Genomic DNA, 17,920 nt, shown 5'->3' on the forward strand with positions numbered 1-17,920 from the left:
GCATCCTTTGTAGGGACATGGATGCAGCTGGAAACCATCATTCTCAGCAAACTATCACAAGAACAGAAAACCAAACACCGCATGTTCTCACTCATATGTGGGAACTGATCAATGAGATCACTTGGACTCGGGAAGTGGAACCTCACACACCAGGGCCTATTATGGGGATGTGGGAGGAGGGAGGGATTGCATTGGGAGTTATATCTGATGTAAATGACGAGTTGATAGGTGCTGACAAGTTAATGGGTGCAGCACACCAACATGGCACAAGTATACATGTGTAACAAACCTGCACTTTATGCACATGTACCCTAGAACTTAAAGTATAATAATAATAATAATAATAAAAAGAAAGATAGAATATGTTATTTGTTTATGAAAATAAATAAGAGACTGCCTACGGATAAATTTTAGCTGAACCCAAAGTAAGACATTGCTTGCAAATGTTTTCATATGCTTTTATCATTAACACAGTTTTGGAATCTGAATACTTAACTAAGAAATCTGATTGTGATATATTTCCGAATATTTAGTTTGTATTGCTTTTTGACAAACTTTTATATATGGTTCCTGTGGACATGAATAAAGCATTTCCAACTAAAAAAAAAAAAATACTTAACTGTCTATGCTTTGGAGATGACCTGAGGCTAATTACATTAGGACCATAGCATAAAATTATCATCCCACTTAGGTTAAAAGTAAAATAATATAGGAGAAGCTGAGAAAGATTAAATCCTGGTAATTCTTCTTAGAAATTTTGTCCAGCCAAATGTGGTGGCTCACACCCGTAATCCCAGCACATTGGGAGGCCGGGGTGGGTGGATCACTTGAGGTTAGGCATTCAAGACTAGTCCGGCCAACATGGTGAAACCCTGTCTCTACTAAAAATATCAAAAATTAGCCTGGTGTGATGGTGGGCATCTGTAATCCCAGCTACTTGGAAGGCTGAAGCAGGAGAATCACTTGAACCCTGAAGGTGGAGATTGCAGTGAGCCAAGATCATGCCATTGCACTCCAGCCTCAGCAACAAAAGCAAGACTCCATCTCAAAAAAAAAAAAAAAAAAGAAAAGAAAAGAAATTTTGTTCATGTTTGAAGAGAGAAGCGTGACAGGATACATGAGAAGCAATATGAAAGCATATATTTATACTTCATTACATCATTATAAGTTGGAAACATGAAGTAACAAAAGTAATAAGTAATCTGATTCTTTAGAGATAAAGTAATGACACTTTAAAGTAACACCAGACCAGGTGCAGTGGCTCACACTTGTAATCCCAGCACTTTGGGAGGCTGAGGCGGGCAGATCACGAGGTCAGGAGATCGAGACCATCCTAGCTAACATGGTGAAAACCCGTCTGTACTAAAAATACAAAAAATTTTCAAGGTGTGGCGGCATGTACCTGTAATCCCAGCTACTCAGGAGGCTGAGGCAGGAGAATCACTTGAACCTGGGAGGCGGAGGTTGCAGAGAGCCGAGATCCCACCACTGTACTCCCACCTGGGTGACAGAGCAAGACTTTGTCTCAAAAAAAAAAAAGGAACACCAATGTGGATATAAGAATTCTAACATTTAATGTTCATTCCTCCCTTTGGCTGATCCTCTGAATATTTCCCTACAGGTTGGAGCTACTCCTGGGCAGTTTCTCACTTTCAAATCCAATCCTCAAATAACTCTCACACTCAGCAAAAATAGCTTCCCTACCCGCTTCCCCTTTGTCCTTTCTGTCTTTATCGTTTTGAGAACCAGCATGGCCTCCTGGAACTCTATTTTTCTTTAATTTCTGACCTGCATTATGCATAAAAGAAGGAAGGTCTAATAAACTGACTCAGCAAATAATAATGCTTTTTATTTAGAACATGCAGAGAAGAAATGTCTTTGAATTATGATACACAAATCATCTTTCTCTATTTAATAATATATTAATAACAACATTAGATAAGTATCAGCATTATGTGACAGTCAATGCAACCATTACAGAGTATGGAGAATATCAGATATATTTGCACTGTGAAGCATAGGAAACTCTCCTTAATGGAGGCTGAATGTTCACTAGATCTTGAGGGAAGGGAAAATGTGAGATGACAGGCCAGAAAAGGCATCACATATAGTGAAAGGTGGATAACACCCCAGAGGAAAGAGAGCTGCAGGGACAGCACAGCAGCAACCAGACCATCTGCTCTTCTTCAAACAGGAATGAAGCACAGCTGGTAGAAGGGTGGAACAGAGGCAAATCCATTTAAAACTGGAGTGGTGTCAAGGTCCTTTGGGTCAACCAGAGATTTCAGGTTAAAGTTCTGTAAAATGGAGGTCAGGAATAAAAACAGCTCCATGCGGGCCAGCGCTTCTCCCACACAAATCCGTTTTCCTGAAAATAGCAAACACAGAGAGCAGTTACTCCTCATGTGTAACTGTGACAGTGACAAACACTGTCTCTGTAACTGGCACAAACAGAATATGCAATAACTGTTCAGTGAATCGTAGGAGGGATGAGGAGATAGATGGGTGAATGGGTGCATGCATGAATGAATGGATGGATGGGTGTATGGATAAATGGATGAATGGATGGATGCATAGGCAACTGAAAAATGAATGGACATACTCACTCTTCACTTAATATCAGATCTTAATAGCCACCCTATATTGAACAAATATTTATTGAGTACCAGCTACATGCCAACCACTTTATTAAAATCTTTCTACAGACTTTAAATGCCTTTGTCAATCTTTCTTTAGAAACATACATTCCTTGTCAAGTGGGTTGAACTGCGAAGGGCTTAGAGAAGGAAGCTAACATATTGTATTTCCCTTTGTATTTCTGGCCCAATATGCAGTCAAAGATTTTTTTTTTCTCCTAGGTACTTTCAGGAGCACATGTCTAAACATGTCACCTTCTCACTTTAAAACTTTAAATGGCTTCCCTGTCTGTCCTATAGGATAAGGTCCCAATGGATTGACCTGGGCCTCACATTTTGTTTCCAGTCTGATGATCCATATCATTCCTTACACTCTTCAAATCCGATACTGTCAACTTTAGGCATAGCCACTTGTCATCAGCCTCCAGCACACCACAAGGTTTCAAGTTTTATAGCATGCTGCTCCTTTTGGTCAAGATGAATTTTTCTATTACCACACTCAGGACATAGGTCAAATTTTATCTCCTTTTTTACCCTCTTTCTCATCTCCTTGAGCAAGAAAATGTTGCTTTCTCTGGGTTTCCTCAACATTATATTTATGCTTCCATTGAAAAATATGCTATGGTCTGAATATGCCTCCCCCAAATTCATATGTTGACACATAATACCCAATGCAACATTATTCAAGAGATGGCTCCTTTTAGGAAGTTAATAAGTTAGGAGGGCTCTGTCCTTGCTAAAATTAATAACATCAAGAGATGCAAGGGAGCCATTTCTCCCCTTTTGCCTTTTTTGCCCTTCTGCCATATAAGGATACAGAGGGGGCATTATCTATAAGGAACAGGCCCTCACCAGGCACTGAACTTGCTGACACCTTGATCTTGGAACTTCCAGCCTTCAGAACTGTGAGAAATAAATTTCCATTATTCATCAATTGCCTAGTCTTGGATATTTTGTCACGGCCAAAGAAACAGATAGCATGGATCACCTAGAATAATAATTACTGATTTATTTATATATTAGAGTGTGATGTGGTTAGACTCTGTGTCCTTACCCAAACCTCATGTCAAATTGTAATTCCCAATGTTGGGGGAGATACCTGGTGAGAGGTGATAGAATCACGGGGGATAATTTCCCCCTTGCTGTTCTCATGATAGTGAGTTCTCATGAGATCTGGTTGTTTAAAGGTACGTAGCCTTTCCTCTTTGCTCTCTCTCTCCTGCTCTGCCATGGAAAGATGTGCCTGCTTCCGCTCTGCCTCCCACCATGCTTGCAAGTTTCCGGAGGACTCCCAGTCATGCTTCCTGTACAGCCTGTGAGTCAATTAAAACTCTTTTCTTCATAAATTACCCAGTCTCAGGTAGTTCTTTATACCAATGTAAGAATGGGCTAATACATGTGCCAAATATGAATGCTTGAAGGAAGGTTTCTTTTCTTGTTGTCTTGGTATCTACAGTGCCAGATATAAAGCAGACATCAAAGGCCACAGAATGAAGAAAGGAGATTCTATCACCAGACGCTCAGCACACACATTTCGGGTGTGGAGATCCAACATCCAAGATACATGGCCATGACTAGGGGAAGAGCATGTGCTCTGCATCACTGCAGAGTATCCTGCTACATTCCCAATGTCCCCCTCATCCCATCCACAGTTATTTGACAAAGGTTCTAATATCCGTTATTTAGAGCCAATGTCCTGCTCCTGTGGCTCATTATCTCCTTTAATAGCCCTGCCTTCTCTTCTTTTCATCCTCTCTGCCTCCTTTGAGGTAGCTCAAAGGTCTTTACTGCTATTAAAATGTTACTTATGCCTCACTTTGGGGTATAAGAGAACAAGAAGCAGACAGCTTTTCCATCTACCTCCCAACCCCCAACAGCCTGTTCTTTCCCATATCACAGCCTCAGTCCTATTGAACTACAATGATCTGTTTACTCTGCTTTCCAAACTCAGAAGTGAGCCTTTTAAGGCCATCTTCAGTGTCTGAGGATAATTTTATCCTACAGGCCCAGCCTAGTGGGTGAGGGACACCATGTGGGAAATACTCAGTGAAGTTCTGGAGTGAAATAACTTCCTCATAGCTGGTGAGGAAAATGTAATTAGTTTTATCTTCTAGGAGGAGTTCTTGGGTACCTCAGTGGTATAACTAGAGGCAGAATTCAACCAACCTATACTTCAGCTTTCTCAATTTGGAAGAATTGGATTAACTCCCCAAAGCCCACTAATCTGGCTCAATAATTAGGATGTATCATGAGCAGGGAGCACACAGACATTCAGAACAGTGCTCTTGATCGTGTACGAAGAGTAATTGTACCACTGCAGAGGAGGCACACGTAAGTTCCAACTGATCAAAAAAGTTATCTTATACCCTGAAACACAAATGGAAATACATTTATATTACCTGCTGAGAAAGGCATGAAGTAGTTACTTTTCTTAAAATTGCCACCTTCGTCCAGAAAGTGATGAGGGTCAAACATTTCTGGGTTGGGAAATTCTTTGTTGTCATGTAGCACAGAAGTCAGGGAAATTAATATGGTTGTGCCCTAGAAACAAGAGACATAGATGAACTGAGCTGTAAAGAAGTCATGAAGGTTGAAGAAACAGTGGTAATCACATAGTTGAATCTTTTCATGTGCAGACGAGGAAACACTATTCCAAAGAAGAGCAGTACCATTTCCAGATGGATAGACCAAGTAATGAGAGGCATGAGCTTAAGGCCAGTGACAATAATCTTGCAAGTGCCCTGCAATCAAATTTGAAGTCCTGAGTACTTGGATACTTGGGTGCAACCTTCTGAATCTGTCCTCCTTTTCATCAAGTTTGGACACTACTGGCTGTCCACACTTGCTGCTCTATTCCATCACTTTGGTTTTCACCAACCTTATGTGTAGAGTATGACTTAAAGTTGAAGTCTCTTTCGACACGGGAAATGGCCACAGTATCTTTTCACAGGGCATTTGTGAATAAACATGTGATTGAGTTTCAAATGACGTCTTCTGGGATGATAACTAGTATAGTCACAAGTATAAAACTATTGAGTTCTTGTCATTGCCATGCAGTTTGTTTGTCTTCATTTAAAGACATGGGAGAGATATTCATTACAGATTTGTCCTAGCTTAAAAATACAGAAGGAACGATGAAATTAGAAAAATCACCTATTTTTAACCATTCAGATCAAGATCATCAGGTCAGGTGAGGATCATTAATGAAAGATAAAACCATTGGATGTGTGACTTGGGAAGCAGGGTGTTCAGTTTTAAAGTACTATGCAATAGATTTTCAACATTCACACATAAAAAAACAGAACCCCTTCAATGGAGAGATCTGGCAGATTCCAATTTATTAGGTGAGAATTTTAGCATAACCAATAATGACACATGTGACATTATGTGCCCCTGCCTCACCACTGTGATTCAGTAGGATATTCAAAGTACTATGTAGTTTTCTTGCCAAAGTCATAACTGGAATATAATATCTAGAAAACAATCATACAAAATGAGCCCCAGGAAAATTTAAATGACTAATGGCCTCAACTCTTCACAGAGGTCAACATATCGAAAGGAAACAGAGGAAATGGACTCTTCTTGATTACGGGAGATGAAAATAACAGGATACCGAAATTATGTGCCTGTTTCTTGACTGGAGAGTGAATTGCAAGAAAAAAAGTGATTAACATATTCTTTAAAAATTGGAAAATTTTAAATATAAGCTGTGTAGTTAATAATATTATTGTATTAATAACTCCACGGTATGAATGCTATATTATTATGTAGGAGAAAACCATTGTTATTGTACTATACATACTGAAGTACTGAAGCATAAATAGATGGATGGACAGATATCAAAGTAGATATATATACATACTGCCATATGTACATATACATATGTGTGTGTAATGTTACTTATTTTAAAATATTTTATAATAAAAAGGTGAGGAAAAATTCTACCTCCTAAATTTTCATATCAATAGTCTATAATTTGGTTTTTCAAAAATATTCCCTTGAATATTTATAAACAAGTACTCTATTAAAATGTTATTAAGAACCAAAGCAGATTTATTTCAACAAATGTTCCTTGAATAACTAGAAATTTATAGACATTGAAGCATGACCATTATTACTTCATATTACAAATAAAAATTCATTTGAAATATGTCATTGATCTAAATATAAGAGCTAAAACAAAAAAATTCCGAGAAAGTTAAAAGCCAGTCTTTGGAATCTTGTGCTGACAAATATTCTTTAATAGGACACAAAAGCACAAATTAATCACACATATTTGCAGAAAATTCTACAGGACAGGAATGTCTTATATTAGACATCAATAAAAAATACTCCCTGCACAAGTCCATCCTGCCACCTATTTTTGTATAGTATGTGAACTTAAAGTATTCACATTGAACAAATGCAAATAAGAAATAATATTTTTGAAACAAACATTTTATAGGAAATTTACATTTATTTCTATAAAACTTGGAACATATCAACCCTCATTCATTTGCAGATTGTTTATGACTGCTTTCATGCTACAATAAGAGATGTCAAGTATTGCAACAGAAACCACATGGCCGGAAAAGTCTAAAATATTTACTCTCTGGCCCATTACAGAAACAGTTTGCCAACTCCTGTCTCAGACTATTATCTCCAGCTAGATAAATGGATCCAGTCTGTAGCAGAACACATGTATCTTATATGTAAAGAGGGTAGAATCGGCCACACAGTGCTGCATTTTTCCGTACTGGGCTATTCCATGAAGAAGGGATTCAATGGGTGATTCCCTTGGGCTCTGGATTCTCAGGGCTCAAAAGACACCAGGCACAGCATGAGCTGCCCTGCATGGGGGTGAATGAAGAAGCTCATCAGATGCAGTGTTCCCCTCTAGCAGTTCACCAAAGCTGATGCAGTGAACTGGGGAGACTGGCAACTCCTGCCTGATTCTTCAGTATATTTCTCATTTAGTTAGTTATAGGAGAAGTAAGTTTCATTAATATTACCCTCAGACCCTAATTTTGAGAAACAAAAGTCTTCTTCTGGTTACCTCCTGTGTTTGTGATAACAGAGTGCATTGAAGTCTTATCTCTTGTACTAAATCAGTGACCATTAGGGTAAGCCCCATAATCTCTCAGCAAATTTCAATTCTGTCTTCTTCAAAAGACGACATTAGTAATTGCAACCTTACCAATATCATTCCTTTTTCCCCTTGAAAATACAACTTACAGTTATACTATTTTTTATTTTACTAATAATATGTATTGGCTTTAATTGGAAAATGTAGGTTTGGGATGGCAACTGGAGTGTCTGGATAAATACAGAAACCATATGATAGAAGGCATTGTAAAGCTGCCAAGACAAAAATTGTTCTCAAGGTTCCAGAGGTAGGAGAACCTCAGAGAGCTAAGCTAACACTGACACTCAATTTTCGACTGGCTTCACATTATGTCCAATTCTGAATCATGACAACAGGTGTTATGTCATTATGGCTGCCTATGGGAGAGGAATGAATCTTTCTTTGAAGAATATAAACCTCTGAAATTATGTAATTTCTTATATATAGCATTTGGTATTTAACCAAAAGTTGTCAGGCATTTCAAAGATACAACTAAGTGATCACAAGAAGAAAAGTGGGGAGAGGGAACGGCAATAAAATCAGACTCACATTAGGAAACTTTTCTCCCCTAGTTTTATAAGGCTGGCATAATCTCAATATGAAAAATCTTGAAAATTCTAAGAAAGAAAATTATAAACCAAATCTCTTGTGAATGTAAACACTGAAGTTCTAAACAATATGAAGAAAGGCAATTCATCTCTATGAGCATACTTATTTCTCTTTAGTGAGGAATGTAACCCCAATACATATAATCTGATGTTGTGTGGATATTTGTCCCCTCCAAATCTCATGTTGAAATGTGATTCCCAATGTTGGAGGTGGAGTCTGGTGGGAGGTATTTAGGACATGGGGGTGAATTCTTCTTGAGTGGCTTAAAGCTCTTCTCATGATAATAAGTGAGTTCATATTCTGTTAGTTCACACATGAGCTGGTTGTTTAAAGTCACTTCCACTCCTTTTTCTCTTACTTCCTCTCTTGCCATGTGACATGCTTGCTTCCCCTTCACCTTCTTCCAAGATTGAAAGCTACCTGAAGTCCTCACTAGGAGCAGATGCCTGCCCCCATTATGCCTTTTGCACAGCCTGCAAAACCATGAGCCAAAATAAAACTCTTTTATTTATAAATTACCCAGTCAAAGATATTCCTTTATAGCAATGGAAACGGACTAACACACAATTATATAAATAGACGCAGAGAACTGATTTGATAAGATTTTACACACAATTATGACATATATATATGACAGCAAACGTCTCTAATCTGATAAAAAAAATCTACCAAAATCTACTTCAAGGATCATTCTCGACATTGAAATGGAAAACTTCCACTGTTTCCTGCAGATTGGAAATGAGAAACAAGGATCCCCACTGTCACCAATTCTATTCAACACTCTACTAGAAATTCTAGCCAACGCAATAATTAATGCAATAAAGAGACATTAAGCCCATGAGAAATGAAAAATAAGAAATGAAACAATATTAACCCAGATACAGTATAATTACACAGAAATTATAATGAATCCAGAAATAAATTATGAACAGTGATTAAAAAATTTAGCAAAGTTGACAGATTAACATCATCAGAATGACAAAAATTAATTATGTTCCACAACAAAAATATTAATTATCTAGGGGAAACCAAAGACTTGAAAGCCATGACAACAAATCACAACATTCCTGGGAAAATAAAAGATATCCCAAATAAATTGGAAGCATAATTATATTCAGGAATGGAAAGATGCAACATGTCAAGATTCAGTTCTTTCCAAACTGATCTATAAATTTAATGTCACCCTGACAGAAATTCCAGCCCAATGTTTTGGGAAATTGACAAACAAATGCCTTTAAAATTTATCTGGAAATACAAGCACCTAAGAGTAGCCAAACTAATCTTGAAGAAACATAATAAATCTGGAAAACACACACTGCCAGACACAAGGACCTGTTACAAAACTTTGTAGCCCCAAACTGGAAACAACACAAAGTCCAATTAAACTGCCAGACATATGAGTTATGCACTTCTCTCACCAGGTGATGGTAGAGGATAAGAATGATACTATGAATTTGGGGACTTCAAAAACATGGAGTTGCAGTGTAGGAGAAACAAACTTACCTTGGGGATGAGGTAGTTTCTGAATTTAACATCACTGGTCACTGCATGGGGCAGGCTGGTGGGGAGGAGGTCAATGTATCTCTGGACCTCGTGCACCACAGCATCTGTGTAGGGCATGTGGCTCCTGTCCTGCATGCAGGGGCTCCGATTTCTGCCAATCACACGTTCAATCTCTTCCTGGACTTTAGCTGATAAGACAAAAGTAAAAACTGATGGAAAAGGAGAAAAATGGCACCTTTGCTGTAGCAATATGGGGTACATGAATCACGATGAAGGTATCCAAACCTCCTTATAAATTTAAAATGTACTGATGGAAGTATATGCAAACTTAAAGAGAGGAGTGTTACAGATGCACAAATGTGTAACTACCATAAACTAGGCATTAAGAAAAATCTGTACAAATATAAGCAGAGAAAATTATCTTCAATAAAGGAAGACAGAAAGGATTGAAAAAAGGAAGAGAAGTCCACAAAACAACCAGAAAACAAATAACAAAAGGGCAGGAGTAAGTCCTTACTTATCAATAATAACACTGAATGTAAATGGGCTAAAATCTCAAATGAAAAAACATACTGACTGGATGGAAAAACAAGACCCATTAATCTGTTGCCTAAAAGAAACACACTTCACTTATAAAGACACACATAGGCTGAAAATAAAGGAATGGAATGACACAGTACATGCCAATAGAAAAGAAAAAAACAGCAGGAGTTACTATATTTAAAAGAGACAAAGTAGATTTCAAAACAAAAACTATAAGAAGAGACAAAGAAGATCACTATTGGTGATAAAGTATTCAGCTTGGCGAGAAGATGGAACAATTTTAAATATATATGCAACCAATAATGGAGCACCCAGATATATAAAAGAATTATAATTAGAACTAGAGAGAGATAGTCCCCAGTACAACAACAGCTGGAGACTTCAACATCCCACTTTCAGCACTGGACAGGTCATCTAGATAGAAAATCAACAAGGAAACATTGAACTTTATCTGCACTATAGACCAAATGGATCTAATAGATATTTGCAGAATATTTTATCCAACTGCTACAGAGTACACATCCCTTTCTGCAGCACATGGATTGTTATCAAGAATTGACCATATGTTAGGTCACAAAACAAATCTTAAAATATGCAAAGAAACTGAAATAATATCAAGCATCTTCTCTGACCACAGTGTAATAAAACCAGCAATCAATAACAAGAGGAATTTTGGAAACTACACAAATAAATGGAAAATTTAAAATATACACATAAATGGAGAGTGGGCCCATGAAGAGATTAAAAAGGAAATTGAAAAATTTCTTGAAATGAATTTTAATAGAAACACAACATACGAAAACCAAGGGGCTACAGCAAGACCAGTACTAAAAGGGAAGTTTATAACTACAAGAACTTATATCAAAAATGGAGAAAATAGACAAATAAACAATCTAATGATGCATCCTAAATAATTAGAAAACCAAAAGCAAATTAAACCCAAAATTAATAGAAGAAAAGGAATAATAAAGATCAGAGCAGAAATAAATAAAATTTAAATGGAGAAAAACAAAAGATCAATGAAACAAAAAGTTACTTTTTTGAAAAGTTAAACAAAATTGACAAACCATTAGCCAGACTAAAAAAAAAAAAAAAAAGAGTAAATTCAAATAAATAAAAACAAATTAAAAGGGAGGCATTACAACTGATACTGCAGAAATTCAAAGAATAATTAGTGGTTACTATAAGCAACTATATGCCAATAAATTGGAAAGTCTAGAAGAAATGGACAAATCACTAGCCAAATATGACCCATCGAGTTTGAACCAGGAAAAAATCCAAAACCTGAACATGCAATGACCAGTACCAAGATCAAATGAGAAATAAAAAGTATCCCAGTAAAGAAAACCCCAAGACTGGCTAGCTTCACTTCTGAATTTTACCAAACATTTAAAGAAGAACTAATACCAATCCTGCTCAAACTATTCCAAAAAATAAAGGAGAAAAGAATACTTCGAAACTCATTCTGTGAGACCAGTATTACCCTGATACCAAAATCAGACTAAGACACATCAAGAAAAGAAAACTACAGGTCAATACACCTGATGAACACTAGTGCAAATATCTTCAACAAAATACTAGCAAACCAAATTCAGCAATACAACAAAAAGGTCATTCACAATGACCAAGTGGGATTTATCCCTCGGATGCAAGGATGGTTCAACATGTGCAAATCAAGCAGTGTGATACATCATATCAAAAGAACGAAGGATAAAAGCTATATGATCATTTCAGTTGATGCTTAAAAAGTATTTGATAAAATTTAATATCCCTTCCTGATAAAAATTCACTAAAAAAACCTGAGATAGAAGGAACATACCTTAACATAAAAAAGCTATATGACAGACCCACAACTAGTACTATACTGAATGGGGAATACCAAGAGTATTTTCTCTAAGATCAGGAACACGACAAGGATGTCCACTGTCACCATTGTTATTCATCATAGTACTGGATGACCTAGCAAGAGCAATCAGACAAGAGAAAGATATAAAGGCTATCCAAATTGGAAAGGAAGAAGTCAAAATATCCTTGTGTTCAGATGATATAACCTTATATTAGGAAAAACCTAAAGATTCCACAAGATAATTATTAGAACTGATGAACAAATTCAGTAAAGTTGAAGGATACAAAATCAACATAAAAATCAGTAGTGTTGTTGTATGCCAACAGTGAACAAAAAGAAAAACAAATTTTAAAAGTAATCCCATTTACAATAGCCATAAGTAAAATTAAATACTTAGGAATTAATTTAACCAAAGAACTGAAAGATGTCTAAAATGAAAACTATAAAACACTGAGGAAAGAAATTTAAGAGGACACAACAAATAGAAAAATATTTCATGTTCATGGATTGGAAAAATCAATATTGTTAAAATGTCCATACTATCAAAACAATCTACAGCTTCAATAAAATCCCTATCAAAATATCAATGGCATTCTTCACAGAAATAGAAAAAATAAATCCTAAAATTTATATGGACCCACAAAAGACCCGGAATAGTCAAAACTATCCTAAGCAAAAAGAACAAAACTGGAAGAATCACATTATCCCACTTCAAATTATACTACAGAGCTAACTAAGACAGCATGGTACTGACATAAAAACAAACACATGGACCAATGAAACAGAATACAGAATCCAGAAACAATTTCACAGACCTAGAGTGAACTCATTTTTGACAAAGGTGCTGATATGGTTTGGCTGTGTCTCCACTCCAAATCTCATCTTGAATTGTAATAATCCCCACAAGTCAAGGGTGAGGCCAGGTGGGGATAATTGAATCATGAGGGTGGTTTCCTCCATACTTTTCTCATGGTAGTGAATAAATCTCACAACATCTGATGGTTTTATAAATGGGAGTTCCCCTGCAAAGTTCTCTGCCTGCTGCCATGTAAGACGTGACTTTGCTCCTCATTCACCTTCCCCCATGATTGTGAGGCCTCCCCTGCCATGTGGAACTGTGAGTTCACTAAACTTCTTTCCTTTATAAATTACCCAGTCTTGTGTTGGCTTTATTAGAAGCAAGAGAACAGACTAACACAGGTGCCAGGAACATACACTGAGGGAAAGACAGTCTCTTGAATAAATGTGCTGGGAATATTTAATATCCTACACAGAAGAATGAAACCGAACTCATATCTCTTGCCATATACAAAAATCAACTCAAAATCAATTAAAGACTTAAATCTAAGACCTCAAAGTCTGAAACTAATATAGGAAAACACTAGGAAAAATCTCCAGGACATTGGTCTAGGCAAAAATTTCTTAAGCAATACCCTACAAACACAGGCATTCAAAGCAAACATGAACAAATGGGATCACATCAAGTTAAAAAGCTTCTGCACAGCCAAAGATACAATCAACAAAGGGAAAAGACAATCACAGAATGGAGAAAAATATTTGCAAACCATTCATCTGACAAGAGATTAATAACAAGAATATATAAGAAACTCAAGCAACTCTATAGAAAAAAAAAATACTAATCCAATTCAAAAGTGGGCAAAAGATTTGAATAGATGTTTCTCAAAAGAAGACATATAAATGGGTAAGAGGCATACAAAAAGGTGGTCAACACCACTGATCATCAGAGAAACATAAATCAAAACTACAATGAGATGTCATCTCACTCCAGTTAAAATGGCTGATATCCAAAGACAGGCAATAAGAAATGCTAGTGAGGATGTGGAGATAAGTGGACCCTTGTATAGTGTTGGTGGGAATGTAAATTAGTATGACCAGTATGGAGAGCTGTTTGAATGTTCCTCAAATAACTAAAAATAAAGCAACCGTATGATCCAACAACCCTACTGCTGGGTATATACCCGAAAGAAAGGAAATAAGTACATTGAAGAGGTATCTGCACTCTTATGTTTGTTGCAGTACTGTACACAATAGCTAAGACTTTGAAACAACTTTAATAGGCATCAACAGACAAATGTATAAAGAAAATGTAGTAGATATACACAATGTAGTTCTATTCAGTCATAAAAAGAATGAGATTCACTCATTTGCAACAACATGAAGGGAACTGGAGATCATTATGTTAAGTGAAATAAGCCAGGCACAGAAAGATAAACATAGCATGTTCTCACTTATCTGTGGGATCGAAAAACAAAATAATTGAACTAATGGACATAAAGTATAGAAGCATGGTTACCAGAGACTTGAAAGGGTAGTGGGGGCTGGGAGGAGAAGCGGGGATGAATAAGACCTACTATATGGTAGCACAACAGGGTGACTATAGTCAATAATAACTTAATTGTACATTTTAAAATAACTTTAAAAATGTAATTTAATTGTTTGTAACTCAAAGAATAAATGCTTGAAGGGATACACCATTCTCCATGACATCCTTATTTCACATTGCATGTCTGTATGAAAACATCTCATGTACCCCCAAACATATTAATATATACTACTATGTACCCATAAAAATTTAAAAAGTTAAAAGATGAAAAATCTGTATATACATATACATTAGTATGTATGATAATTGTTTAATACAAATAAAAATAATAAAATGTTTGCAAACATAAAGTAAGCATATAATTTAATCATGAAATTACTGTCTTGGAAAAAAACAGGAATTAATTTCATATCAAAATAACATGTTGCTTAAACATTAAATTATACTATCAGATTAATGCATATATGTGACTGTATTTGCGCATCTGTGTGTGGGAGGGGTTGCAAATTGCAATGGTATACTCTTCATTCTCACACTTTCCAAATTCACCATTTTCAACATTCTAGCAGCTTCTTCTGAACATACATTCACATTTTTAAATAAAGACTCTGTTTCTATTTCTTACTTATCTTTTTGTGGATTATATTAATAATTTTTTATTATGAGAGATGAGAATTTTAATCTTCAACTTCACCTCATATTTGAACACACCCTCAGATAGACACACTCACTTTTCCACACTCCTTTTTCCAGAATATATTTAGATGACAATTTTTATATCAGTATTCATTGTTTACATCATTCTGACTACACAAATATGGTTCTCTGGTAAGACAGCTATGATTAAATTTTATTTTTAGTACTATCCTGGGCTTAACCATGTCTCTTTATTTCAATTTCTAATTTCTGTTTCTCAAGTTAGAATTATTGACAAATGTTCGGGCAGACGTTTGAAACTCCTTTATGAGCTATTGGAAACTCTTATAAAATCTGTCACATCTCTTTTGTTCTTCTTGTCTCCTCTCACTTCTGAATTATCCACCAGGTCCATTCTGAAGTAGTTGTTTTCTAGGTCTGGTGCTAGGCAGCCTCCCTGACATTCTCATTCTCCTACATGAGGTTTCCTGATTGCTGGAGCTCAGGACTTTCTCTAACTAGGTTTCAGGCATTTGAATGAAGCATATTCTCCAATATTTTTCTGAGAAAGGGAAAATAGAAGGTAAAAATTTTGGCAAACAGGCAAGTATGAAAACACCCTATTTCTATTAATATACAAGAAAATATTAATAGTTCTTCTTGAGAATTATGAATCCTAATTGTTTCAATATACCTGGCATAGATCTGAAAGTTTTTGTGATTTTCTCTTTAATTCTCATGTCCTCACATTCCATAACCCTGTGTCTAGCAGTATATGTTTTCTTTTTTTTCTTTTTTTTATATCCTCATGAGATTTTATTTTTATTACACAAAGAAAATTATAATGAATAATGTAATTTGAAAAGCCCAAACAATAATAACAGTGAGGAGGGAAAATGGAGTAAAAAAGACAAAACGTAACTTGAAAGGGATTTTTGAAAAATGTCATAATATTATCCACATCCTCTTTATTAATAATGTTGCTGAAGACAGCTGTGTTTTGTAGTCAAGCATTGTATCAATTTGAGTAACTAATACTAAGAAATGCTAATAACTTGATTGTTGCATCAATCATTTTTGTCAAATTAGCATAGCCATGCCCATACTCTGTGTTCACTAAAGCAATATAGATACTGCCAAAACCATCATCCAGTGCCTAAAGGATAAACATGAGATATTGACATAGTGAATCTTCATTCCATATCTTCTTCTTCTATTTTGGTATGCTCTAGGGCATGTACCTCTCTTCCAGGTAATAACCCATATTCATTTAGGAAAGACTCCACATCCCCAGCAAAAAATTCTTCAGCAAACTGATCAGCAACACTAATAAAATTGCTTATGAGTTCCCCACCTTTATAGATGAGCAGTGTAGGAAGTACATCTAAGGAAAAGCGGTCCCCAGCACCTGTATTCGAAGCTTTTATTTTACAAAACTTAACTATAGGGTATTCTGCTGCAAGACATGTTAAACTACTGTTTAGAGCATCACAGCCCTTAATACCATCTTCATAAATGTGAACAACTATTGTGGTGATCTTCTGTTCCTTTTCAATTGTTTCTAGGAATTGCTCTCCAGTTTCCAGCTCATACACAAACCCATATCTAGGCCCAAAGCTCAGCTTCTGGTGCATATCCTGCATACACTGTCTACGGTATTTACGAAGGCAGTTTTCATCCTCTTTCTCTCTATGGATTAGTTCATATTCTTGAATGCTCATCTGAGAATAAAGAAATGATAGAAATTATTAAGTCAGAAGTTTAATTCCTTAGATATACCAAGCCCATTCTCAACCAAAGGAGTTTACTTTTGCTCTTTTCTCTGCCTGGACCACCTACCTTTCCCTCCTGATGTGCCTTTCTCTTTCACCTCATTCAAGCTTTTGTTTAAATGTCACCTTCCTTGATTACTTTACCTAAAAAACTCCCCATCTCACGCTCTCCACTCTTTATGCTGGTTTCTTTTCTTTATAGCAACAAACACTATTATATCTTATAACTTACTGATTTTTTGGAATATGGGGGATGGAATTCAAGTAAGACAGCTTTTCCTACTATTTGGAGTTCATCAGATCATCCAAGAGGTTAATTTTTGGACCAGCAGCATCAGCATCACTTGGGAACTTCTTGGAAATGCAAATATTTGGGCACCATCCTAGGTTTACTGAATTAGAACTTATAAGACCAAGGCTAAGTAATCCGTATTTTAACAAACCCTCCAGGTTATTATTATTCACTAGTTTGGGCTGAAGTAAGAAAAGGCCCAAATTCGATTTTCTAAGATAGCTACTTTTCCTTACAGTTGGAATATAAAGTTACTTGCAAGGCCTTTCATAATAGCTACTCCATTATTAATGTATTTAACAGAATATTAAGTACCCATTCCCCTAGCCAAAAAAGAAAAAAAGATAGAAAGGAACAATGGGACATAGTGTGATTAATAGATGTGGAGCAGCTCAGAACCATGCAAGTTAGATGGTTCCCATGTGGGATCATCTGCTGCCTCTTATTCATGTAACCTTTCAAACAGCAAATGCTATCAATTTTTAAAGTAGAGGAGAACTGAGAACACGTGAAACTAATTGATTTGTTTTTCTAAGACCAGCCGAGCGAGCACAAAAGAACCAGCGGGTAGGCAAGTGTAGGAGCAAAACTGCAAGTTTATTTTGGTAACCTAAGGTGTGGGGAAGAAGTCTGTC

General features: G+C 36.2%; 1 protein-coding gene and 1 pseudogene across 3 annotated transcripts in view; both read right to left on the reverse strand.

Moving 5' to 3' along the window:
• Nucleotides 1-1,828: 1,828 nt before the first annotated feature.
• The window catches only part of LOC105501587 (cytochrome P450 2C9), a 75,799-nt gene continuing 59,707 nt past the window's right edge, over nt 1,829-17,920 (reverse strand). For all 3 annotated transcript variants that reach the window (XM_011927573.1, XM_011927572.1, XM_011927575.1), the window contains 3 exons: nt 9,853-10,040; nt 5,036-5,177; nt 1,829-2,368 (listed from right to left, as the gene is read on the reverse strand). In XM_011927573.1, the coding sequence (XP_011782963.1) occupies nt 2,187-2,368; nt 5,036-5,177; nt 9,853-10,040 (512 nt within the window). In that variant the 3' untranslated portion in view covers nt 1,829-2,186. The remainder of the gene's footprint in view (nt 2,369-5,035; nt 5,178-9,852; nt 10,041-17,920) is intronic.
• On the reverse strand, nt 16,025-16,942 carry LOC105501586 (annotated as a pseudogene).

Source organism: Colobus angolensis, unplaced genomic scaffold, assembly GCF_000951035.1.
Source record: "Colobus angolensis palliatus isolate OR3802 unplaced genomic scaffold, Cang.pa_1.0 Scaffold73, whole genome shotgun sequence".
NCBI lineage: Eukaryota > Metazoa > Chordata > Mammalia > Primates > Cercopithecidae > Colobus > Colobus angolensis.